This window comes from Schistocerca nitens, chromosome 4 (assembly GCF_023898315.1).
Source record: "Schistocerca nitens isolate TAMUIC-IGC-003100 chromosome 4, iqSchNite1.1, whole genome shotgun sequence".
NCBI lineage: Eukaryota > Metazoa > Arthropoda > Insecta > Orthoptera > Acrididae > Schistocerca > Schistocerca nitens.
Genome location: NC_064617.1, coordinates 240,388,218 through 240,416,216, shown reverse-complemented (window position 1 = coordinate 240,416,216; position 27,999 = coordinate 240,388,218). Strand labels below are relative to the sequence as shown.

Genomic DNA, 27,999 nt, shown 5'->3' with positions numbered 1-27,999 from the left:
CATATGGAACATATGAATCATGATTGCTTAAACACCTCTGCATGCATTGTGTCTAGTCTAATTTTGTTTTTGTGATCTCTATGGGAGCGATATGTGGGATTGTGTTTGTATTCCTGGATTCCTCACTTAAAGAAGGTTCTTGAAACTTTGTAAGTAGCCTTTCACAGGATAGCTTGCTATTTTCAGGTTTCTGCCATTTCAGTTTTTCCAGCACCTCCATGACATGGCACAAACAAATCTGTGAGCATTCATGCTGCCATTTTTTGTAAACATTCAGTATCCCCCTTTTGGCCTATGTGCAGCAACATGTACGCTGCATATTTTCGTATTACGAAAGTATAAATTTGAATTCCACCAACAGGAAAAGTTAATGCTTCAAGTTACTATACATAGTGTTGCTACAAGAAAAGCAAAGCTTTCGCATATAATATTTGTCTCGAAGATTAATAAGCTACAAGAGAAGCTACGCTTTCACATATGATGTTGATCTGTTTAGCGCATGTTACACTTGAAGATACATCACACAAATACGCCAGTAAAATTTTTAATACCGACATAAATCTCTTATCTTCTGGGCTCGAAATTATACTAAATGGCTCATCGTCAAAGAGTTGATTTTTAAATAAGAGCAAAAGCTCTGCGATTTAAGAAATTCATCGTACATTCTTGCACATAGTCCATTTTGCGTAAATGAAATTTAGTTTGAAAATAATGCTTTTCGAACCACAATTCGCAATATTTTCCCGCGATCTGTTAGATTCATTTCAGCAGTTGCCAGAGAGTGCCAGATAAGAGGAATCACCGCGCTTGCGCAGCTACAGTGACGTAGGAAGCCCGTACGTGTAAAACATTAAAAGATCCTGTCATAAAAGAAACAAGACATCAGAGGATATTCCAAGAGTGTCAGAATTTCGTGAACCATACTAAAATGCATAGTTCGGCTTAAAGTGCACATTCATATGTCCAAATTCCCAATGACGTCAGTCCTCGACCTGATGTTAAACTTTTCGGTGTGGTTTTCGGGGTGTAAATTTTCTTGGAGCACCAGTACTGTATTATCTCATGTTTGGTTCTTTATTATGGTATAATGCCATACATGCTAGAAGATGAAAACGTGCACTTGAAATGCAGCGAACAGTTGAAACTAGCCAATAGTGTGGAATTAAACACTTCATTTCAAATAAATTTACTGCCTCAGCAGCAAAGCTTAATAGAAGCCAAATTTCTTTAACAAACCAACAAAAATAACTTTATTGTTCTGCCAGGTGATTAATGCTGGACTGTCAGAAAGGTGGAAATAAAATAAAATCTGAAACTAGTAACATATTTTTAGCCTTCCGTAATCATGTGAATGTATTTTAATTCACTTGGTAGCTCCCAACCACAGAAATTTGACATGAGAGCAGTAAACGAAAAGGAAACAGAAAAATCACTAAATGTAAACACGGGTCACGTGGAGACTACCTCTCCCCCCCCCCCCTCTCCCACTATAACTCAGACTAATCAAAAAAGAGTCTGATACATAAAACATATATCTTCGAGGAAATGTATGGCATGTTATTTGGTCTTAAGTGTGCTGAGATGCAGTTCCACGCCTCTTCAAACAACATTCTTATATCGCACATCACTGTATTTTGCTCTGTGGAACTCAAACGTGTATATTTTGTAATGAATGCCATCAAACTATTTCAAGACAGTGGAAATTAAAATGTCCTGTAGTGCCCCTCCTGCACCCAGACGGCTGGTTGGACATCTTGCCCCTTTTACGAATAATAATAATAAATCGCAATTAATACTGGATGGGATTATTTGTAACCAGGATAACAAGAACTCTTCATAAAATCTGGACTCTTTATTGCCTATTAGCTAATAACTTGCTCTTCTGTGTGACATAAAATTAAATATAGGATACCTAAAACCAGTAAAGACAAGAGACAGACAAGACAGTACACATTCCTTCAGTCCTTAGATCATAGCGATTTTTCTCTCTGGTCTCGCTATAGCTTTACATGGCATGCTTTCCTTTCTGTGAAAGAACTGTTACCTCATCAAAGTTCGTCAAACACTTGTCTGCATGAAAAATCGAAATGTCATCATCTAATACTGAAAAAGCCGTTGATACAATTAGTACCCAAGACTGGAGTGGTTTCTCAATCTGATTATATCTATTTTGTCACTGTGTGCTGTATAAAACAAAATAGGCCTTTCTAATATTGCAGCAATTGTAACATACACCAAATAAGTGAGACTGTTTTGGCAACCATGATCATTTTTATAGTACGACAATATAACTCACGAAGTACCAATACGAAATATCTATTTGGCCTACTGCAATCAAAAAGCTTTATGTTAGCAAATAGTTTCACATTTCATTCATATGCTCCAGTTTCTCATGCATGAGACCGAAAAGCAGTAGCATTAAATTTTTGTATAAATTTGGAATCATCATATTCTTCCATAATTTGTGTGATGTCCCCGTTTCTTCTCCTTCCTCATTCTAACAAACAATCGTGTCATCACTAATTCTGTAACTATTCCTACAACTGTCGAAACTCATTCTCCAGTTAACTTTACTAACCCAGCCACAATCATCGGTTTAGTTATCCAGCGATTATTCTCTGGTTAAGTGTTATTACGTGTTCATACAGTGCATTTTCTGTGCTACTCCCAGAATGGAACTTAAGCAGCTGCTAGCCAGGGACTACAACTGGCCCTGTCTAGTGTAGCAATCTGGCCAAAAATTTTCTGTCAGAATTTCACTTTCTTGGATACACCAAGAAGATAATACATAATCTTTCTTACCTGTTATTCCTGTTAGTTGTTTATTTCCACTCTGGTAGTCTAAATCTATGGATTTTGCTAGTATTTATAACAACGCTGAACATTTGCAAACCGAATCAACCACATAAAGAAGCAGCAGTTGGCATTCACCGGTTTGGCTTTATTCCCCTCAGCTCATATAGCCCCGCCCCATTTTGTCTGCATTCTAACAAACAATCTTGTCATCACTAATTCTGTAACTATTCCTACAACTGTCGAAACTCATTCTCCAGTTAACTTTACTAACCCAGCCACAATCATCGGTTTAGTTATCCAGCGATTATTCTCTGGTTAAGTGTTATTACGTGTTCATACAGTGCATTTTCTGCGCTACTCCCAGAATGGAACTTAAGCAGCTGCTAGCCAGGGACTACAACTGGCCCTGTCTAGTGTAGCAATCTGGCCAAAAATTTTCTGTCAGAATTTCACTTTCTTGGATACACCAAGAAGATAATACATAATCTTTCTTACCTGTTATTCCTGTTAGTTGTTTATTTCCACTCTGGTAGTCTAAATCTATGGATTTTGCTAGTATTTATAACAACGCTGAACATTTGCAAACTGAATCAACCACATAAAGAATCAGCAGTTGGCATTCACCGGTTCGGCTTTATTCCCCTCAGCTCATATAGCCCCACCCCATTTTGTCTGCAGAAAAGTTCATTTCTAGATGTGAGGAGGAGTTCCCTGGCAGAGACATCACGTACACTACACATGCATTCAAAAATCAACTTATAATTAATTCCAAAATCAACTTACACTGTGTTCAAAAATGTCCAAAAAACAGCAGGGTTGTGTTTCAAAATTGTATGAATAATCGATAGCCCGACGTGCACTGGATGCTAAGTACTTTGTGAAACAAGGTTTTATTCCTCAAGAATATGAAATTGCCCCCTCCCCCAAAATTGCCCCCCGGTTCAAGATACCCCGGTTTGCCCCCCCCCCCCCCCCCCTCCCCACGAGATCTGTGCCTGCTGTGCACGCATGAATCTGGCATCTTCGGCACACCAGTAAAATTTTTCCAGGTACCCCATGTGGCTGGTTGCTGCTTACACAGCCAACAGGCACACTTCTGTAGCCAGAAGCGGGAGAAGGTATTACTCATATGCGACTCAATTGTGCGTGTGCATGAGCCCACTCGTAACTGCTTAAATGAATCTAATGTAAACAGTTGTGACGTCAAGCTCATTGGAGACAATTTGTTGTTATGAAGCATTGATAGTCTTCCTGAAGCCTTTGACAGATTTGCTGTTGGCAGACGCTTGTATGTGCACTGTGTTATTTTATATGGCACATTTCCTTTGCAATTTAAGTTTTATTTTCTGTTTTCCTCTCATTCATGTTTCAAGGCTGCACTATTATTCTGTACTAGTGGAATACAGTAATATTCTTGTTAGAATATCAGTTCTTACCAGTCACAATTACAAAAATTTAACTGAAAACTAAAACAACGAAAAATTCGCGGGTTTTTTCCAGTTTTCTCCCAGATGAAAAAATTCCCAAGTTTTTCCCGGATCTCTCTGTATTAATGGAAAACTTATGTGAATCTTTTTGCACAACAGTTTAAAACTGGAAATGATTTGGCAAAACCTCCAGCTATGACTGCAATACAAAATTTAGTGGCAAAATGATGCAAAATGGGCTCTGCATCTAATAAAAACTGTTACTACCTGAACACCAAAAAACATTGCCCAAGTGAAGGAAAGACTGGGATGAACGACAAAATTTCAACGCTCTTTATCTGTGCAGATGGGAATTAAGTGATTGTCCATTTGAAACATAATCAAAAAGGATTTGCATTTGCATCAGTACAAATTTACTGAAGTGAATAAGTTAAAAGTGGCCAGGTGAACTTTCACAGGTAGAGTTCTGCTACTCGTTTCTGGGTGAAGTGGAAATAGGACTTTTGGATCCTCAATTTATTTATTTATTTTTTTCAGATGAAGCCTGGTTCAGCCTGCCAGAGCATGAGAACTCTCGAAACATGTGTCATTATGCATCAAAAAATTTCTATCAGTGTTTTGAAGAGCTGTTGCACAATCTCAAGACTGGTGTTTGGTGTGATTTCTCTGGAGTCTGCATAACGACATGGTTCTTTCACCAAACCATTAATGATAGCTGTGTATATACATTTCAGGAAGACAGTGCAACAGCACAAACTGCCTTGAAAACCTTGTCACAAGTGCATAAGGAACTGTTTGCACAGCAATTTAAAACTGGAAGTGAGGAGAGGACAGTCAGAAGAGAGAGCACAACCTCCTGGCACCTCAACTGCCTGATCTCTCTCCCAGTGATTTTTACCCGTGCCTCAGGCAGAGCTGTTACATGTGTCTTACATTTGGTTAATAGAGCATGGCACTGCCTTGACATCAACAATAGCTGCTACTAGACTCTTCTGTGACATTCATTAACAAGGGTAGTCTCATATCAGTCTTATTGTAAGTATTTTTGGCGTCAGTTACATTTTGCCTATCCTGTACGAGTTGATTGATTCCAATTATGACTAATAGACACTGTAGTCAAAGAACACTACACTTTTGCATTTTGTGGAGTGCGCAATTTTACATTTCAGAACATTTAAAACAATCTGCAGTCTTTGCACCACTTTTAAATTTTATTATAATGTGACTGAGTTCTTGTCAATAGAAGAGTCTTGAGATTGTCCTTCAGGAGAGGGAGAGAGCAGAGTGTGAGGAGTGGGGGGGCTCAACAAGCTGTTGTGTACAACCCATTGCACAATAGCATTGTATAATTTTCACTCTTGTAACATCACCTTTGGGGGACAGAACATGTGAAATCACATGGGGAGAAATCATGTCTTTGTAAGGTATGTTTGAGGTCTGATCATCATTTTGAGAATTTAATTATTGTTAAGGCTACCTTATGAAATTCTTTTGACTGTCCTCATACCAATAATTATACGTAGCTTAAGTACAAAAATGACATGCTTGGATAAACCATTTAAAAATTGAGACCCAGTGTTGTATCGTACGCTTACTCACATTATCTTATCTAATGAACAGGACAGTTTACAAAATTCATTCGCGCGCACACGCGCGCACACACACACACACACACACACACACACACACACACACACGGGCATGCGTGTGCACGTGTTTTGACCTCAGATAAACGAATCTCAAATTCTAAAATATGACACAAAAGATATCAATCTAAACAAAAACAAGTAGTCACATATCACATATGAAAATGTTTTTATGAATGATAGAATGAATACTTCCTGAATTGCTGTCTTCAACAAAAAATCATCAAGAAAATTTATCACCAATTGATATAATAATTTGTAATGCACAAGTAATTTCCTGTTTCAGAATTACAGCTGCTTAAGTAAAATTACATTTAGATACAAATGTAGCTAATTCAAAATAAGTCATAAAATGTCCTTACTTTCCTGCTTTTCTGATAAGCATCTCTGCATCTGGATTAGTGTAATCAATGACCACATCTGCACCCAGAGATTCAACTAGTGGTACTGCATCAGTGGCACAGGTTGCAACAACCTTCACAGAACATCAGGTAAATCAGCAACTCTAGAATAACAGTCAAAGCGAGTTTTTAACATACACAGTTCAGTTCAACAACAAATAGAATCCTTCATTGTTAATCACCCTGTTACCCACTATTTCTATACTTTTGTTTTGCCACTAAGTGTTACCGCAATACAGTGGAACTTCCCTTAATGGGCGCACCCAATAATGCGCAATTCACATAACGAGCAAAACAAATTGTAAAAAAATGACTTGCGTAACGAGTAATATTTCGCATAGAGAATGACAACGGTTTAGTGTGATGTCACCAGTCATTCACGCGCAGCATGGGAAATGTTCCACAACATAAACACCTTTCATTGTCGGCAGGGGCATACGAACAATGTCTTTAGTGCATACTACAGTTCAGCGCTCTTTCTGCTACCATCTTAGTGCAGCTTGTAATCATACATTTTTACAAACTTGTGTTCACGCAGAGGTTTTTTTGTGTGCAAATTTTAATAAACTTTATAGAAATGTCCCCAAAGATAAAGCTGCAAGAAGACGACCATAAGGGAAAGAAAATGTGTGGTGTCACCGCTAGACACCACACGTGCTAGGTGGTAGCCTTTAAATCGTCCGCGGTCCGTTAGTATACGTCGGACCCGCGTGTCGCCACTATCAGTGATTGCAGACCGAGCGCCGCCACACGGCAGGTCTAGAGAGACTTCCTAGCACTCGTCCCAGTTGTACAGCCGACTTTGCTAGTGATGGTTCACTGCCTAGTTACGTTCTCATTTGCCGAGACGATAGTTTAGCATACCCTTCAGCTACGTCATTTGCTACGACCTAGCAAGGCGCCATTATCAGTTACTATTGATATTTGTGAATCATGTACCATCAAGACCGATGTTCATCATTAATGGATTAAAGTTAAGTATTCCACCAGTTACGTCCGTTTTTCTAAATTCTAATTTCCTTGTCCTGTTCCAGACCTCACGCCAGCCTGTATGAGCTAAAACACGTGCCTTTCGGCCTCCTCTAGTAACACGGTGTTGGCTCTCCTGCCATTGGCAACGAGGCAAAACCGTGTTCTTATCGATATTGCCCTGATTTACTTGTGTAATGGCTTCACCACAATCTCCAGATGTACTGTCCGAATTTTATCGCTTACAGAATCAGCAGACGCAGGCCTTACTGGATGCCCTTGGACAGCTCGTCCAGGGTCAATGTGCGATGCAAAACGATGCGGCAGCAGCCGCTCCACCGCTAACGCAGCCACAACACACAGTTGCACCAACTTTTCGACCTTTTGATGCTGCACTGGGAAGCTGGACAGAGTGGTCACGCCAATTTGGATTCCATCTCGCCGCCTACAGAATTCAAGGTAATGAGCGGCAGCCTTATCTCTTATCATCGGTCGGAGTACAAACGTACCGTGTGATAGTCAAATTATTTCCCCGACGCAACGTAGTAACTCTGTCCTACGAAGAAATTTTGTCTGCGTTAGATACATATTTCAAAGAATCAGTCAATGTAGTTGCCAAACGGTATACCTTCTTTCGTACAAAATGTATGGCAGGTCAGACTAATCGGGAGTGGGTTGCAACCTTGCAAGGGCTTACTAGGGATTGTGCTTTTGAGTGTCAATGTGGACTCCCTTATTCAGATACTATGGTACGTGATGCAATTGCACAGAACGTTTCTGATGTTCGTATAAGGGAACAGATTTTGAAACTAGTCAATCCCTCCCTTCAACAAGTGATGGACATACTGGATCGGCAGGACACACTTGACTTTGCTCAGGAATCATGTGAAACTTCGCCACCCGTGTGTCAGGTTAACCGGCCCGCCGGGCGAGCTGCACGGAACAGTAAACAGTCCTCGCGCCCGGCCACGCCGCTGCTGCCAGGCTCTCAGCCACGTGTGCCATGCTGGCAAGCAAATGCAGTGCTAAAATCATGCCCGCGGTGCGCTACTAGACATTCGTGTGAGAATTGCCCGTCACGCCAAGCTATTTGCTTTTTCTGTAATAAAAAAGGACATGTTCAGAGTGTTTGCCAGAAAAAGCTCAGATCGGAAACTCACAACCATTCCAGGCCCTTTGCTTCGCACCGGATTCGAACCAAGGATACTCAGGCTCGTGAAACTTCACCCACGGAAATTCATGTAGTTCATTCCACTCTGCTCAGTGCCACTCTAACAGTAACTGTGTTCGTCCCACAAATAGTGTGCATCGACATCGCCGGAAATCCCGTCAAGTCGCAAGTGATTATGTACCAGTGTCAGTTCACGTTGCACGAGACAGTCGCTCTTGTCGTCAGCAGGACAATAAACTTTTTGTAGACTTGGACATTAACGGCAAAGTGATACCATTCCAGCTCAATACCGGAGCTGCATTTTCACTGATCAATCAAGACACGTACAAACAGCTGGGCACACTTCCGTTGCGTGCTGCAAATGCTAAGTTAACTAGTTATTCAGGTCAAGATATCCCTGTGTTAGGACAGTGCAGCCTTCTTGCAACAAACAAAGGACAAACAAAACTTGTGTCATTTTACGTCCTTTGTTCTTGTTCTGCAGTGAACTTGTTTGGTTTCGATTTATTTCAGTTGTTTAACTTGTCTATAGTAAATCAGGTCCTATCAGTGAACCAGACTGTGCCTTCCGACAGTGTTTCTCGTCTATGTGAAGAATTTGCAGACATTTTTGCACTGGGCCTTGGTTGCGCTAACAACTATAAAGCACATTTGGAACTGAAAGTAAACGCGCAACCAAAATTTTTCAGAGCGCGCAATGTTCCCCAAACATTGCGTGATGAGGTCGCAAAAACATTACACGATTTGGAATCGCAAGGTGTAATTGAACGTGTGCAGGCTTCTCTCTGGGCATCACCCTTAGTAATTTTGCCAAAACCTTCAGGAAAATTGAGACTGTGTGTGGACTTCAAGGCAACAGTGAATCCACAACTAGTGATTGCAACTTTTCCTTTACCCCGCCCGGAAGATCTTTTTGACAAACTGTGCCCGGGTAAATATGTTTCGAAGTTGGACCTCGCAGATGCGTACTTGCAAATACCGGTGGACGAAGAATCCCAGCGCATTTTGGTTGATAACACGCATCTTGGGTTGTATCAATTCAAACGACTGCCATTCGGGTGTGCATCTGCCCCTGCATTGTTTCAGCAATATCTAAAAACTGTTTGTGCGGCGGTCCCTACTGCAGCAAATTATCTGGACGATATTGTGATCTCCGGAAAGATGGAAGAAGAACATTTGGCGAATCTCAGAACATTATTTCAGGTCTTGCGACAAAATGGTCGTCGCTTGCGGAAGGACAAATGTGTGTTTTTTGCTAGTGATTTGCCATACCTGGGACATGTACTCAATGCCCAAGGCATACATCCCAGTCCCACGCACCTTCGTGCCATACAAGACTTGCCTTCGCCGCAGAATTTGAAGCAACTACAGAGTGTACTGGGAAAAATAAATTACTATAACAGATATGTGCCACATACCTCTTCCATTTCAGCTCCGCTTCATCGCTTACACTACAAAGGTGTTCCGTTCGTCTGGACGACGGAATGCGAACGCGCCTTTCGCCAGTTGAAATCGGCATTGCTTCCCAATACTTGCCTTACACCATTCGATCCCCAGAAGCCCCTTTTGTTGATGGTGGATGTATCGGATTTCGGGGTCGGTGCTGTGCTTGCGCACAAAGATGGATCACACGATCACCCTATTGCCTTTGTGTCCAAATTGCTCTCGTCTGCGCAAAGAAATTATTCACAGATCGAGAAAGAAGCATTGGCTCTCATATTTGGTGTTACAAAGTTTCATGATTTCTTGTATGGTCATCACTTTACCATAATCACAGAACACAAACCTTTGACATCGCTTTTTCATCCGACCAAGCCTGTACCTCCATGTACAGCGCAGAAATTCATTCGCTGGTCTATTTTCCTCTCGCGGTACCGCTACGATATCTTGTATCGGTCCACCGCTAAGCACGGAAACGCCGATGCGTTGTCCCGCTTGCCTGGTGCTGAGGATAGGGCATTCGATTCCTCCGAACTTGCTTGCATGTACATTGATGCGGAAACCGATGACGTGGTCGAATCGTTTCCGACTGATTTTCGTCGTGTAGCTACAGCCACAGCTGCCAACCCTGTCCTTGCTACCGTTCTGCGTTTTGTTGCTACACAATGGCCCTTGTCAAAGTCACGGATCAGGGACCCGTTGCTTCGCCGATTTTTTGCTCACAAGGAGAGACTTTTTGCTCGACGTGGCCCACAATTCATGTCCGCAGAATTTCAGTCATTCTGCAAGGCCAATGGTATTCAACATCTGACGCTCGCGCCCTTTTCGCCACAATCAAACGGTGCCGCTGAACGATTGGTCAGGACTTTCCAGTCACAGATGTTGAAGTTCAGAGGGTCGCATTCTCGGGAGGACGCGTTATTGCTCTTTTCGACCTCGTATCGCTCTCAGCCCCAAGATGGTCGCTCGCCAGCTGAGTTGCTCCACGGTCGCCCTCATCGAACCTTGATGTCTTTGCTACATCCGCCGCTTCAGGTTCCTGTGCAGCGGCAGACACCTGCTTTTGCCCCGGGCAATGTTGTCTACTACCATCACTACCGAAGATCACGGCGTTGGCTCGAAGGGCGCATTCTTTGGTGCCTCGTATGCGCTCTGTATCTGGTTTTGGGGGCCTCTGGTGAGGTACGTCGGCATCTCAATCAGCTGCGCCTCTGTCGTCGCACAGGATCTGCCGCTCCCCGTCTGCTTTCAGCGATGGTGCCGTCCGGTCAGCGCCCTGGGGACCCATCTACTGGCTCGCATCAGCCCCAAGTGTTACTGACGCTGCCTTCCATTTTGCCCCATGGCGACTCGCCGCTGCCGCCGCCGCCGCCTGTTCTCCCGCCGGCGATGCCCGCAGTGGACGCTTCGCTGCAGCCGCCGGACGCCTCCCTGGGTCACGCGCCACCGATCGCTTCCCGGGACCAGTTGTCCTCCGACATGGAACTCTTGCCCGCTCCGGACAATGTGTCGTCTTCGCCCGTCGGGTGCCCCGGCCCGATTGAGGTCGACCCTTTGGCCCCTCCTGTCTCTCTACGGGCGCATACACCGCATGTTGGCATGCAGCCTGGAGCAGGTTTTCAGGCGTTTCCTAGCTCCCCGCGGTCCGAATGGTAGGGTGCGGGTGGCACAGCCTCGCCTGTTGTTAGGCTCCCCACCTCGTCGCATACGTCAACATGGGGTCCTCCCCACGCCGGGCGGAAGCCTTATACCACAACCATACGCCGATTTGCGGGGGAGGAATGTGGTGTCACCGCCAGACACCACACTTGCTAGGTGGTAGCCTTTAAATCGGCCACGGTCCATTAGTATAAGTCAGACCCACGTGTCGCTACTATCAGTGATTGCAGACCGAGCGCCGCCACACGGCAGGTCGAGAGAGACTTCCTAGCACTCGCCCCAGTTATACAGCCAACTTTGCTAGCAATGTTAATATTACACACAACTGAGGAAGACAGGACTATAAAAGTTGAAGTTGCTAGCGATGGTTCACTGCCTACTTACGTTCTCATTTGCCGAGACGATAGTTTAGCATAGCCTTCAGCTACGTCATTTGCTACGACCTAGCAATGCGCCATTGTCAGTTACTATTGATATTTGTGAATCATGTACCGTCAAGACCGACGTTCATCATTAATGGATTAAAGTTAAGTATACCACCAGCTACGTCCGTTTTTCTAAATTCTAATTTCCTTGTCTTGTTCCAGACCTCACGCCAGCCTGCGTGAGCTAAAACGCGTGCCTTTCGGCCGCCTCTAGTAACACGGTGTTGGCTCTCCTGCCAACCACAACAAAATGACCTTAGAAATAAAACGTAAATTCATTGAAAAATGTGAACACAGTGTAAGTGTTGCTGATTTAGCACACACATACAATGCGTGTACATCAACTATGTGCACTATTATGAAGAACAAGGACAAGATTAAGGAGATAGATGGTTCAAAGGGGTGACAAGAGTATCTTAACAATTGTTTTGTATTCTGTATGAAGTTGAAAGGTTGCTCCTTATACGGATAAATGAAAAGCAATAGCAAGGTGACACTATTAACAAGAGCATCATTTGCGAGATGGAAAGAATGATTTTTGCCGACCTTGTTAAGAAAATGCCAGGATCATCAGCAGTCGAAGAAGTGTTTAAGGGAAGCCGTGGGTGGTTTTAAAAGTTTAAGAGAAGAACCAGCATCCACAGTGTTGGTGAAGCATGGCACAATGTGGTAGAGAACTTCATCAGCAACTTCAAGATGCTTGTAGACCCTGAGGGTTATCTGCTGCAACAGGTTTTTAATTGTGACGAGATGGGCCTATTCTGGAAAAGGATGCCGAATCATACATTTGTAACAGCACAGGAGAATGCATTGCCTAGTCACAAGCCAATGAAAGACTGTCTCACACTGCTATTCTGGCAATTTGAAAATTAAACCCTGCCTATTGACAATTCAAAAACTCCATGAGCCTTCAAGAAGTGTAAGGCCCAGAATGTGATGTGGAGGTCCAACAACAACACTTGAGTGACACATGATCTTTTTTGCAATTGGGTCAGTGAAGTGTCTGGTCTTTGCTTGAGATGAATTTGCCACTCCACGTCTTGCTTGTTATGGACAACACTCCTGCTCATTCACCAGATTTACAAGACCACTTCATTTCAATTCATCGAGATCCAATTTCTGTCTACCAAGACCACTCCGTTACTCCAACTTATGAACCAGCAGATTATTTCTAACATTAAGAAGCTCTACACTAAAACACTCTTTGAGAATTGCTTTGAGTTGACTGAAGCTGCCAATCTCACTCTGTTAATTTTGGAAATATCACTTCAACATCACAGCCTCTGTCAAGATGACCGAAAAGGCAGGGAAGGGCTTACCAAGTGGACTCCCACTTCTGCTTGGAAGAAGCTTTGGCCAGAGTGTGTTGTCGAATGTGAATCTCAGGTATTTGAGTCAGTACCTGTGGAGACAGCAGTCAGGGCGAGATTGTGTCTTTGGCCATGAGCATAGAACTAGGACTGGATGACAATGATATTGATGAGCTCATGGAAGATCACAGCCAAGAAATGACCAGCAAAGAGCTTATGGAGTTGCAACGTGTTTCACAGCAGGAAGTTGTGGAGAGGAGTTCAGAAGAGGAGGAGGAGGAGGAGGAGGTGGTAACAGCAAAGTAGCAATCTTCTGGCGCAGAAAGAGAAATGCTGAAAGAATGGTAATCAGTTGCATCATAGACTGAAAATCATCATCCCAATAAAAGTGGCTACGCATGCTACAAATGTATTTGATGATGATGCTGCATCATATATTCGCCAGGGGTATTGAAGCGTCGGCAGAAACAAATGACTATACATAGCTTCTTAGTACAAAAAAGAATTAGTTATGTATTGCGAATAAAGTACATAATACTGTATGTATAATTTTATTTGAATAAATGGCATGGAACATATATTCGTATTTCACATTTATTTATATGGGGACAAATTGTTCTGCACTACGAGTAGGATTCTAGAATAAATTTTGCTCGCTATGTAAGGTTCCACTGTATATGTAGCAAAACAAAATATGTTTATCTGTCAGCATAACACAGATACAAAGTACGGAAAGCTAGCTCCTAACAGTTGTAATTCCCCAATCTCCCATATGCCACTTTAGTCTACATCACAACATCAATACTGACATCGTGTAACACCAATATCTTGTGTGTGCTTGAAGGTCATCTGTTATCACAATAAATCTCATGTAGTGTTTGAAATGATCACGTCTTGAGCTGTAGAAAGAGAACAATGGTGAGAGTCTTGGTTATCTGGGCCATCACTGCATTCGGTTAACACCATGAATTGGTTAGTGAACAAAATGTTTTCATTGCTGAAATACAAATCATGGTAGCAATAGAATTTTGCTCTATTTCAGCATGCTGTAAAGCTTTTCGGGGTCCAAGATGGAAGAGCTTGAAGATGATGTGCACATTTCACATTTTTGAATATTCACTAAGTTTCAAGAAATGTTCTTTAGTCATCCACTTACTTCACTTGGTGACATTAGTTTGCCTGTTCAATCACCTGAGCTGACTGTGTCATATTTGTCTCCAGTGATACCAAAGGATTAAGGCAGACACAAATAAATGAAACAATATGACATGAAGCCACCATTACTTCATCTGTAATAGTCCACAAAGCTGTGTACAAAATCCATGGACAGTTTCAATAGTAAATCAACAGTAACAGCCACAAGTGAAAACTGTTCTCTCTTTTTAAAGCTTGGAAAAATATTGTACAACATGTAGCTTTATTGAGTAATAGGACTTTTTGTGTTGCATGTCTTGCTTGTGGATGTTATTTCTATTGTGTCCTGCTTTTTATGAATTCTATCTTCATACAACTTTCTCTCAAACACACAGAAATATAGCTGGTAGTGCTAAACTTAACTGAGTTATGAAGAAAATGATATACCACTACAAAGTTAACATCAAATCTCAAAATATTTTTAACAAAGGCAATATCATGTGGAAAAGGAATCTCCATGATCCTTCTTAAATGTACTAGGATAATTTAAAAAAACTACTCACCAAGTGGCAGAAGGAGAAAAAACACACATACACACACAAAAAAACAGAACACATTTAACGACTACAGATAGGATGTTCATATTCACAGGAGGTGTACATTAGAATATTCTGCAGAAATGATTAGCATTTGAGTCACTTTGGTTCAGCATGTATCCTGTTGGCTAGTATTTCTTAACATGAGTGTGTGTACGGGGGAGGAAGAGAGGTGAAGGAAAAGGACTGGAGAGATTTATGACAAGGATAACATGCAAGACACAGACTACTACTAAAAATTGTGCACGAGTTAATAAGGGTGAAAAGCTAAGTGCATTGTATGCAATATGGGGAGGGGGGGGGGGGGCGGGAGGGGGCTGGACAGACAGGTCAGAAAATGGAAACTATAGAAAACTAAAATGGAGCGAAGAAAGAAATAGTTACCGTGAATAAATGCTGAAATGGAAGAAATTAATGTAAATTAAGGCCAGGTGGGTGGCCAGAAACAAGAATATGTTGTAACACCGGTTCCACCTGCGAAGTCCTGAGAAACTGGTGTCTGCAGGAAGAATCCAAATGGCATATGTGGTGAAACAGGCACTTAGGTCATGACTGTCATGTTTTGTGGCGCATGCTCTTCAACAGGATATTGTGTGTTGCCAGTATACACCCCCCGGCTCTGCCCTTTCATTCTAATTGATAACTTGGTGGCAGGCATGCCAATGTGAAAGGTCGAACAGTGTTTACATACGAGCTGGTATATGATTCGTGTCATTTCACTTGTGGCTTTCACTTTGATAGCATATATTTTACCAGTAACAGGGCTGATATAAGTGGTGATAGAAGGGTGCTTAGGGCAACTCTTGAAGCGGGGACAGTCACAGGGGTAGGAGCCATAGGGTAGGCAAGTTGGTGCAGAAGGAGCTTAGGGACTGACAAGGATACTGTTGAGATTGGGAGGGTGATGAAAGCTGTTCTGTGTGTGGTGGGCAAAATCTCAGATGGACCTAATTTAAGGGCATGATTTTAAGAAGTCATGGCCTTGTCGAAGTAGCTTATTAATACATTCAAGACTAGGGTCAGAATTTTTTGAGGGATTAGCGTCACCAGGATTAGATGTGACAGCCCAGTAAATATGCTTTTGAACTAGGCTGATGGGGTAATTATGTCCAGTGAAGGCTGAGGTGAGAGTGATGGTTTTGCCGTCAAGAGACTAACAAATACGTTTGCCATGAATGCCAAGGCTATAGGGAAGGGAATGTATGACATGTAAGGGATAGCAACTGTCAAAATGCAAGTGCTGCTGTTTGATAGTAGGTTTAATGTGGACAGAAATGTGCAGCTTGCCTTAAGTGAGGATGAAATCAACATCAAGGAAAGCGGCATGGGACTTGGAATACAATCATGTGAAATTTAATTGGGAGAGAGCATGTGCTGACAGATTCCATAAATTTTTAACAGTTCTACCTCACCATGAGTCCATATAGCAAAGATGACGTCAATGTATCCAAACCAAACCAGGGGCTGAAGGGTTATGGATTCCAGGAAAGCCCTCTCCAAGTGACCCATGGAAAGGTTGGCATAGGAAGGAGCTATCATGGTTGCCATGGTCATACCCCCGATCTGTTTGAACATATGTCTGCCCCCCAAATTTAAGTAATTGTTGGTAAGTGTAAAGTTGATTAAGGTGAGCAGGAAAGATGTCATAGGTTTAGAATCAGGGGTGCTGACTAAGGAAATGTTCAGAGCAGACATAGCATGCATATGGGGGATATTGGTAGAGAGGGAGGTGTGTGTGTGTGTGGTGTTTGCTTTGTTTTGGGGTGCAAAAACAACTAGAGCCATACAAGCCCATGTCATAATCATAGAACACAAAGACAAAAAAAGGAGTTAAAAATGACTATACGTTAAGCCCAATGGATGGAAGGAAAGACAGTTAAAAACAAGGACTTGGAGAAAGGTCCATTAAATATGCCATAGAGAAGCAGAGGTCCTGAACTAAAGATTAAATGTTCATCATATTGCTACGGAGTAAAATGTGGACAACAGCCCATGCGCCATTTGTTAAAACGGACGATAACTCAGACAGCATAATTAGAACCTAAGTGGTTAAAAACAGGGCATTCTGTCAGGAAATGGCAAACTGTCAAATTGTGAGGGCAATGAGCACAAAGTGGTGAGAGAGCACCACTTAACAAATGGCGGTGGCTAAAAAGACAGTGCCCAATGCATAACCTGGTTAAAATTATCTTGCAGCAAGAGGGCCGAAGGAGGTTGTCCAAGCCACTGGGAGAGGTTTAATTCCCCTGAGCTTGTTCCCATGAAGGGAGGACCAGTGGTGATGGCAAAGTGACACCACCTGCTGACAGACAGCAACACTAATATCATCAGAGGGAATGTAAGAACTAGCAGGCTGAGGTACAAGGAGTGCAGCCTGGTAGCAGCATCAGAGACTTTATTTCCCGTCAGACCGACATGACCAAGGACCCCTATAAATATCACAGTGGCGCCATCAAGCATGTGCAAGTGACAGCTTTCCTGGACCATTGAACTAAGGGATGGATGGTGTGCAGCATACAGAGGCCCTGAAGAGCACTGAGAGAGTCAGAGCAGAGGACACAATTGAAAAACCTGTGTCGACAGATGTACTGCACGGCCTGATTCAGGGCGAAGAGCGCCACTGTAAATACTGAGTGTGTTCCGGAAGCCGATACCGAAAAACATCGGTGCCAATGACGAAGGCACACCCGATACCATGTTCAGTCCAAGAGTCATCAGTGTATACAAAGGTGCTATCGTGAAGTTCCGTGCGAAGGTCGAGAAACTTGCGGCAATAGAGCACGGTTGCAGCAGTGTTCTTAGGAAACGAATAAAACCAAGGTGAACACAGGCTGTCACACTAAGCCAAAGTGGTGAAGGGCTCACACCCATTGGGAAAGTGGCAGGTTGTGTGAAGTTAAGCTGCTGGAGCAATAGCCAAAAATGAACTCTAGGTCGTAACAGAGAAGAGGGACATACCCCATACTGGCAATCAAAGGAGTTATCGAAGGAGGAGGCAGAGGATGGGTGGCCAGGCATGGCAGACAAACGGCATGCATATCTTGCTGAGGAGAAAATCACGGTGGTATGACAGCAGTAGTTCAGTGGCTTCTGCATACAGTTTCTCAACTGGGCTACAGTAAAAGGTGAGAGTAGCAAACAGATGCCATGATGGTGGAGAGTACTGACACTACGTAAGAGGGACAGACATGCAGATGCATAAACGAAACATCACAGTCCAGTTTTGAACAGACAAGGGACCGATGCAAATGGAGGAGGGCGGTCTGATCTGCTCTCCAGGAAGTACTACTGAGGACACATAGGACAATGAGGGACCGCGTACAGCGGGTGGCCAGGTGAGACATGGGAGGACCAAGAAGATTTCATATCAAGTATGAGCCCCAGGAATTTCATAGTTTCAGAGCGAAGAGAAGAGCAACAGGCACACGATGTAAAGACGGTGAAAGAAACCAATTGTACCACCACAAATTCATAGAAACAGTTTTGTCAGTGGAAAAGCGAAAGCCATTGCCAATGCTCCACGAGTGAAGACCATCAAAACAACACTGAAGATGCCACTAAAGGAGACAAGTCCTTGGAGAAATGCAATAGATGACAAAATCATCAACAAAAAAGAAGCCAGAGATATCCGGTAGGAGACAGGCCATAACAGAGTTAATGGCAACAGCAAACAGTACAACACTCAGGATGGAACCCTGAGGCTCACCATTTTCCTGGATAAATGTGTCCAACAAGGCAGAAACCACATGTACCTTGAAAACTTGGTCTTTTAAAAATCTCTGAAGGAAATAGGGCATGCGACCATGGAAGCCCCACAAAGAGAGTACGGAGGATACCAGCCCTCCAACAGGTGCCCTACACTTTCTCTAATTCAAAAAACACAGCCACAGTCTGGTATTTCCACAGAAAACCATTCATGACATGGGTTGACAAAGTGATGAGATGGTGAACTGCGGAACTGCAGGCTTGAAATCCACACTGTACAGTGGTTAGTAAATTACGAGACTTAAGCCAGGCATGAATCATATGTTCCATTAAGCTTGCAATCACATTGCTGACAGGAATGGGGGCAATAACTACAAAGAAGGTGTTTGTCCTTACTAGGATTAGGTATGGGTAGGACAGTGGCTTCACACCAGCATCTGGAAAATGTGCCCTCTGCCCACATGTGATCGTACGTATGAAGGAAATAGTGCTTGCCTGCAAGAGAAAGGTTTTGCAACATCTGAATGTGAACAATGTCTGGCCCTGGGGTGGAGGACCGGAATGAGGTGAGAGCATGATCTAGCTTCCCCATAGTAAAGGTGGCATTGTAGCTCTCACGATTATGAGAAGAAAAGGGTATTGTCCAACCCTCCTCCACTCGTTTCTGATGGAAGAAAGTGGGGTGATACTGAGTGGAGCTCAATATTTCCACAAGATAGCGACCCAAGACATTGGAGACAATAGTAGTAATGTGTTGGAGATAACAGTAGTCATGGCCTTGTAGCTGATTAATACACTCAAGCCTAGGGTCAGGATTTTTGGAGAGATGAGCAGCACCAAGATTGGATATGATGGCCTGGGAAATCTGCTTTTGAACTAGGCTGATGAGGTAATTCCATCCAATGAAGGCTGAGGTGAGAGTGATGGTGTTTTGCCATCAAGAGTCTGCATCTGAACAAATATCTTTGCTTTGAATGCCAAGGCTATGTGGAAGGGAATGTTTGACATGGAAGTATTGGCAACTGTCAAAATCCAAGTACTGTTGTTTGTTAGTAGGTTTAACATGTACCAAAATGTGCAGCTTGCCTTTGGTGAGGATGAGATCAACATAGAGGAAAGTGGCACGGGACTTGGAACACAATCATGTGAAATTTAATTGGGTGGGAGCATGTGTTTACAGATTCCATGAATTTTAAGGGGTCAGCCTCACCATGAGTCCATATGGCAAAGATGTCGTCAATGTATCCAAGCCAAATGAGGGGCTCAAGGCTTATGGATCCCAGGAAAGTCCTCTCCAAGCGACCCATGGAAAGGTTGGCATAGGAAGGAGCCATCCTGGTTCCCATGGCCATACCCCTGATCTGTTTAAACATATGTTTGCCCCACAAAGGTGAAGTAATTGCTGGTAAGTATAAAATTGATTAAGGTGAGCAGGAAGGATGTCACAAGTTTATAATCAGGTGGGTGCTGACTGAGGAAACGTTCAGCAGAAAACATAGCATGTATATAGGGGATGTTGGTACAGAGGGAGGGGTGTGCTTGTTTGTTTCGTTTCAGAGGACAAAAACAACTAGGGTCATATGAGCCCATGTATAACCATAGAACACAAAGACAAAAAAATAAGTTAAGAACGACTACACATTAAGCCCAATTGATAGGAGGAAAGATAGCTAAAAACAGGGACTTGGAGAAAGGTCCACAAAATATGTCATAGAGAAGTGGAGGTCCTGAACTAAAGATTAAATGTCCTTCATCATATTGCTACAACAGATAAAAAGCAAAAAGTGGTCAACAGCCCATGCACCATCCATTAAAATGGCTGATAACTCAGATGGCAAACGTAATTAGAACTTGAATGGTTAAAAACTGGGCATTCCATCAGGAAATGGCAAACCGTCAAAGGTTGAGGGCAGTGAGCACAAAGCTGTGGGGGAGCAACACTTAACTAATGGCGGTGGCAAAAAGACGTCGTCTGTTTTACGGTCAGGCTGGAAATTTGGGGATGGATCTTCGTCCCAGAGAGCCACGTAATGGAAGAGGGAGTATAATTGTTAAAAGAAGTAGTAAATGAAATCCAGCTAGATTTTTTGCTATCCTGAATATCACCACAACACTAAGCACACAACATAACAAATGCAATTTTCTATCATAGGATGATGGTTAAAAATGTGGAGAGCATGTCTCTGCATGCGAATTGCGTCACAGCTTGCCTCAGCCCACCAATGGCAAGTGTGAGGAATGGAATGTTCGGCAGCGGTAAGAATAATGCTTGTAAGATATTCTACCTGGTTATCACAACTAGGGAAAAGTTGTTTGTCGAAACCAGTGAGGAGTAAAGCCTCCAGTCAGCCTTAGAAAGCTGCCATTTGGGTGTGCACATAGGTGGGATAGGAGTCAGCAAACGGATAGCACATGGGAAATGGTCACTCGAGTATGTGTCAGACAGAACGGACCACTCAAGACGATGGGCAAGCTGCGCAGCACAGAAGGAGAGGTCAAAATTGGAAGAGGTGTGTGTGGAGTCTGAAAGGAAGCGCTCTCATGCTGAGGTCAGCCAAGAGGGCACCTCTCAGACAGGTACTGGGAGAGCCCCAAAAGAGATGGTGTGCATCACTGAGCAGCAGAAAGAGATGAGGGAGTTGCCCAATAAGATGGAGGATGTCTGTCCTGAATGACACTGAATGATGGAGGGATGTAAACAGTACAAAGAGAAAAGGTGAAGTGAGGAAGGAAAATGCAGACTGCAACAGCTTGAACCTGGGTAGTCAGAGAGATGGTTTGACTATGAACCATCCTGGAAGAGCAGCACAACTGCCCTATGAGATGGAATGCTGTCCTTGGGGGAAAGGTCAAAGTGGACTGGAAAGAAATGCAAGAGCTCAAAGTGGTCATCAGGACACAATTTTGTTTCCTGGAGGCAGAGAACAAGCAGACACTGATTCCAAGAGCAGCTGTAAGTTCTCTTTGTTGGATCTAAGGACATGAACTCTCCATTGGACGAGAGTCAAGACAATGAGGGGGAGGAGGGAAAAAATGAAGGGGTGTCACCTCAGTGTTTGCCGAGTGCCAGCCTTCAAAGACTCACTGCTAAAGGGCACAGAGGCTGGAGGAGCCTGCTCCACGAGATTTGCAGAGGCATTGGCATTCTCCCTCTGTTGGTCTGCAGAGTCCAGGGCAGAAAAACAGTTGTGATGTGCACTGGCGACACATAGTTCAGCTGGGTGAGGGTATTACACGGCGACACCATCGGAGAGGATCTCCGAATCGGCAAAGGAGAAGACTGTTTGCCTTTCTTTGATTTCTTAGAGCCTTTCTAGTTGCCAGCAAAACCTCAGACATTTATTGGCTGGAGGGACATAGAAAGTCTTCTCGGGAGTATTCCTTCTGACCTTTCCGGCCTGCCAAGTGTGCAGCAGATGACTGTGCCCCACGAGGTGAAAGTTTGGTGGCTTGTTGCACAGCTGGTAGAGGAAACGGGATTGCTACCTTTACAACTGCAGTGCTGAATTTGAATTCGCATGTCTGCATGGCCATTTCCTTCATGGTGTGGGATGCAGCGAGAACAATACTGTAAGTGGTGGATGGTAGAACACAGGGTTTTGGACTAGAAAACAACTTGCGAGCGACTGGGTAAGGCATTTTTTCCTTCACCCAGAGCTTCTGGATGGCCCACTCATCGAGACACAAGGGACAATCTTGGGAGGAGGCTGCATGATAGCCATTGCAATTGATACAGCACAGAGTAGGAGGTGGACAACAGCCCTTGTGAGCATACCTACCACAGGTTACACATTTGGCCAGGTGTTGACACGACATTCGAGTGTGGGTGTAATGATGACCCTGGTAGTAGCTCATCAGGTTTGGAATGTATGGTCAGACTGTGATAACTTCATAGCCTGCTCTGATCTTTGACGGTAGCACTACTCTTTCAAATGTGAGAAGAAGAGTGCGTGAGGGCACTAAGGATGCATCTACCTTTTTCATCTCCCAATGGATTGCAATGACACCCTGATCAGAAAGGTACATTTGAAGAATTCAGCATCTGATGGACCTTGATATGGATAAGATAGCCATGGAGGAGCAAAGCTGCAAGTAGTTGTGCTTGAGTATCAGAAGTAGTCTACAAAAGCAAAGTGCTATTGTGTAAATGAGAGCAGGATTTCACAGGGCCGGTAATTGCATCAACACCTGTCTGAACAATAAATGGATTTACCGTGGCAAAGGACTGACTGTCTTCAGTACATAAAACCCAAAGAACTGTAGTGCAGCTGGGAGAATCATGAGCTTCATTCCGTTTATGTTTAGTAGACATTGACTGTGAAGATGATTGGCTCACTGCGAGAAAATCTCCGATGATTTTCAGGATCTCCGACGGCGTGCTCCTTCCAGCTGGGGGTGGGGGTGCAGAAGGGGTGCACCTGCCTTAGGTGATTGTTCACATCTCCATAACACCTGACAGAGGGATCAGTCGGCAATTTGGGAAGGTAGCAGCTCAGGCAATCACCCCTCCCTGGGCCTAGCCTGTACCAAGGGGTACATGTAAACTCTACCTCTCAACCCAGGGTTGGGAATTATGCATTACCCAGCCAACTGTTACGTGACAGATGCATGGCCTGGGCTTCAGGAGCACACAGGGAGGAAGGGGAACCTCGAACACTGAAGTGGAGGAGGAATAGGAGAAGGGGAACGAAGAAAGAAAAAAAGGAATGGAAAACAGTGGAGAGTGTTCTGATGTCCGCTACTGAAAATGCAGAACACCAGAACACATTTCCAAAAACATCCCAGACATGTTCTCCAAGGGAGAGGAAAAAGGATAGCAAGATGACAGACATGCAGCACAAAAAGGGAAAGGCTGAGGGCCCACGGTACCCAAGCACAAACCCGCCACAGAGTGGCGAGACCCTTGGGGAAGAGGGAGGTGCCTCAATGGGGACAACAAAGTGTGTGGTGTGAATGAGATGGGCATGGATTTCAGATGATCTAAGGAATGGTTGATGTCTTTAATATAGGAGGGAAGTCTTCCTACTATAGTTTTCAGGTGTTCATCAGCTAAGGCAGATGTACATCATGATGATTGCATTTCTGGATCCTAGCAAGAAGGTAAGAGGTGGGGGTGCATTGTTTGGGTGGGGTACGAAGTTCTATGGATTGAGGTGTTTGTCCTTGTGATGCACCTGAGGTTTTAAGGAGGGATTGCAAGTCAGTTTGTATCACAGGGATGGGATCTTGATGGTAGATGCTGTCTGTAAAAGTGTCAGACAGCTGGGGAAGACCTTCACTTAGATACTCCCACCTATCACTTGCAGAGAGATAGATCCCTTGTCTGCTGGGCAGATAATGATGGAGTTACCAGCTTTTAGGGAATGAAGTTCCGCAGAGGACAGATTACAGGTCATGTTGTACGGATCTGAGGAGGGGTTGTGAAGCAATGCTGGATGTGAGGAATTCTTGGAAGGCTTCTAAGGGATGATTTTGAGGTAGTGGAGATGGATCAAGTTGGCCTTGAGGTAAGAACTGTTCAAGGCAGGGTTCAGTGTCAGGTTTGGCGTTGGAAATGTTTTTTTCGCATTAATTTCTTCTATCTCAGCATTTCTTCACATAACTATACCTTTCTTCATTCCATTTTAGTTTTCTACACCTTTCATTTTCTGACCTGTCTATTTTTTGCTGTCCCTGCCCCACCTCTATCACATAAATGCCTTAGCTTTTCATCCTTATTAACTTGTGGTCATGTTTTGGCAGTAATCTCTATCTTGCATATTACCCTATATTCCACCTTTAAGCTCTCAGGTTTTCAAATCTCATCATGTGTAGTCCCCAACTATCAGTCTTTCCTTCTCATCCCATCTGGCAAGTCTCCCCCGACCGGGATTCTGACTTTTCCAAACTCTAACCCTTGTCCTAAATCTCTCCAGTCCTTTATTTCATCTCTCTTCCTTTCCCTTCAACCCTTCTATCAGAAGAAGGAGCCACTGGCTCTGAAAGCATGCATACAATATTTTTAATAAATGTGTGTTCTCCTTCCGCGACATGGTTGGTAGATTTTTTATGTATCCAGTTACATTACATTGTCGAAAACTGATTATAGTCAACAACTGATTTTTTCGTTGATATATTTAAATGTACTGTACTCCCTTCTTGACTGTGGTTCTAGACAAATAACTCCTCCACTTACATGTTTTTCTCTTCATTAGTCTTCCATTTTTGTCTTTTGATTTGCTCATAAATATGAAATATTGAGTCTCGAAGCAGTATGGTAACTTAAGTACCGGTATTCAATGTAAATTCATTATCATGTAATATGGTAGAATAAGCTGACAAAAATCTGTGTCAGAGTGCTTATAGTGCATAATGACATGCTTTCTCATAGTTTTGAAGATTTTTCAATAACTTATAGCCATTACTATAGTATTCAGAAAAGTAGCATAATGATGATCCAAAAACAAAAGCAACTGTGGCTATAATAATATATTATTGTAAGATATAAAGCATTATTAAAATATGTAATCATAGTTACCTGTGTGCCCCATGCTTTTAACAGTTGCACAGCTACAGTGCCAACACCACCTGAACCTCCCAGAACTAAAACCCTCCTCCCATGTGCAGGTAAAAGAAACAAGTCTCCTGATATCTTGAGAGCTGACCATGCAGTTACACCAGTATATAATAATGATGCTGCCTCAACACGGTTCAGATTTCTTGGTTTCCTCTGCACCTAAAAATCCAGAAAGAAACAGCATACAGCACAAGAAAGAAACTGACCTAGCTGTTATGCTAAAAGTCTGATGCTAAATTTTCACAATGAAAACTCTATAAAACTCTACACAAGGCATAAGACAGCTATATTCTTTATGAAGCTCAAGAACATGGGCAGATTCATTACATCTATACTCAAAAGATCAGGGTGAACAAAATTTAGTACCTTTAATCTCCATGTCTGTCTCGTGTGCAGTTGAATATAATTTTTCAAATTTTGCAATGTGTTTCACTACATTTACTCTGAAGAATCATCAGTAAGAATGAAACCATTTACATTTACATTATACGCTTACAAGGAGACATCCCCATTGGTGGGGCTGACTTTTTGAAACCATCGATACAATGATTAAATTAATGCACCAGGCATCACACCCCCTCAACCATTCACCTTCATGGGCCCTTGGGTACAAGCAATTGACAAAAAAAAATTCGGAATTTTGCATGACACTATACAGCTTTAAAGAAGAATGCTATGCAGACTGGTTGTGTAGCAGAATGGTTAACGTACAGTTCTCAAATTCAAAAGGTTGTGGGTTGGAATCTCATCAGGCGCTTTGAATTTTTTTATTTGTAAATCTTTATCAAAATGACTTTGATAATTATTTTTATTCTATTAATTGGTTTACATGTATAAACTTTTACATTTGCTCTCATTTTTCTTCCCCTCATTTCCACTGGGAATCTTTAGGCATGTGATTTTAATTATTTTTATGTATTAACTTTGATCTTATTTCTTCCATTTTATCATCCTATATTTTCATCCTTGTTATTGCATTCATTATTTGTACTGCTCATTTTGCTCAATTTCACTTTACTTCTAACTCCCTTTTTTCAATTAAATCTCCATCTGTGATATTTTGCCTATAGTGTAGTAAGAATTCCTGTTTGAAATATCTGTACAATGATTACTGCCCGAAAAAATTTACTTCTCGTACAATAATGAAAAATATATTTTTGACACCATTGCACAGTCAATACAAATAGATTATTTATGTTTTGTTTTTTAACTGACAGAGTAGTATTTTCAAATGTTCAAATATTATGAGGAACAAACAAAATAATTAAATTCACATGCACAAAAATTCCAAGTGGAAAAAAAAGAAAGGAGGAAAAATGAGACCAAGTGGAAAAATTAATACATTGATTAAAATGACATGACAGAGGAACAGAAATGAAAAAAAATTGAAAAAATTAATTGAATAAAAATATTGATGAATGTCATTTTGATACCAAATTACAAATAAAAAAAATTTTAAAGCACCTAACAAGATTCGAACCCATAACCCTTTGAATGTGAGGATTTTATGTTAACCACTATCCTACACAACCAGTATGAATAGCATTCCTTATTAAAACTACAGAAAATATAAATATGGAAATTTTTTTTGTTAATTACTCATAAACAAGGTGAATCATTGCAGGGACCTTATCCCTCATCACTATATAGATAGTTTTAAAAAGTAGACCCCAGCACCAGGTAGGACCTCTCCTTGCTAGACAATAACACACATTTACAAGAAATATTGTTGTAAACTTTATTATTTTATATTTCTTCAGCACCTACACAATATTCTATTCCTGCACTACATTTGTTTTTGCTTTTTGCAGCTCAGAGCAAGCATCTTGTCACTTTTAGACAAACTATGATCACAATGGACAGCAACACAACATTCCTGTAACATTATTCCACTAAAGTTCATTTTGCAAATAGCTACAGGACACACAATATCAACATCAACTGCCTATAATTCCATTTCTCTCTACCCCAGTCATCATCAATTACTTTACCGGCCAAATAGCAAAACTATTTTAGTTTAATCTAAATCCCTCTTCACCTGACTTAATTCAGCTACAGTATATCACTATTGTTTTGCTTTTGTTAATGTTCATCTTATCGCCTCCTTTCAAGACACTGCCCATTCTATTCAATCGCACTTCCAAGTCCTTTACTGTCTCTGACAGAATCACAATGCCATAGGCAAAGCTCAAAGTTTTTATTTCTTCTCCCAAAATTTTAATTCATTCTCCAAATTTTTCTTTATTGTCCTTTACTGCTCGCTCAATGTACACACTGAATATTGGGGAATAATAGATACTGCCTACAGGTAAATTAAAGAGGCCTTTGGAGGAAAGAGAAGCAGCTATATGAATATCAACAGCTCAGATGAAAAACCAGCACTAAGCAAAGAAGGGGAAGCTGAAAGGTGGAAGGAATATAGAGTGGTCACACAAAGGAAATGAATGTGAAGGCAATATTATAGAAAGGGAAGAGAAAGGAGATGATGACAAGATAAGAAATATAATACTGCGAGAAGAATTTGATAGAGCACTGAAAGACCTAAGTTGAAACAAGGTCTCTGGAGGAGATGACATTCCCTCAGAGCTACTGATATCCTTGGGACAGCTAGCCATGACTAAACTATTTTACTGGGTGTGCAAGGTGTACAAGACAGGAGAAATACCATCAGACTTCAAGAAGAATATAATAATTCCAATTCCAAAGAAAGCAGGTGTCAAAAGGTATGAATATTACCAAACTATCTGCTTAATAAGTCACTGTT

At 42.3% G+C, this 27,999-nt stretch overlaps 1 protein-coding gene across 1 annotated transcript in view; it reads right to left on the bottom strand.

Moving 5' to 3' along the window:
- LOC126251970 (reticulon-4-interacting protein 1 homolog, mitochondrial) overlaps positions 1-27,999 on the bottom strand; it is an 85,316-nt gene that overhangs the window by 2,273 nt on the left and 55,044 nt on the right. Inside the window, exons 3-4 of the mRNA XM_049952735.1 lie at positions 25,197-25,394; positions 6,232-6,344 (exon numbers count right to left, since the gene is read on the bottom strand). Coding sequence (XP_049808692.1) covers positions 6,232-6,344; positions 25,197-25,394 — 311 coding nt within the window. The remainder of the gene's footprint in view (positions 1-6,231; positions 6,345-25,196; positions 25,395-27,999) is intronic.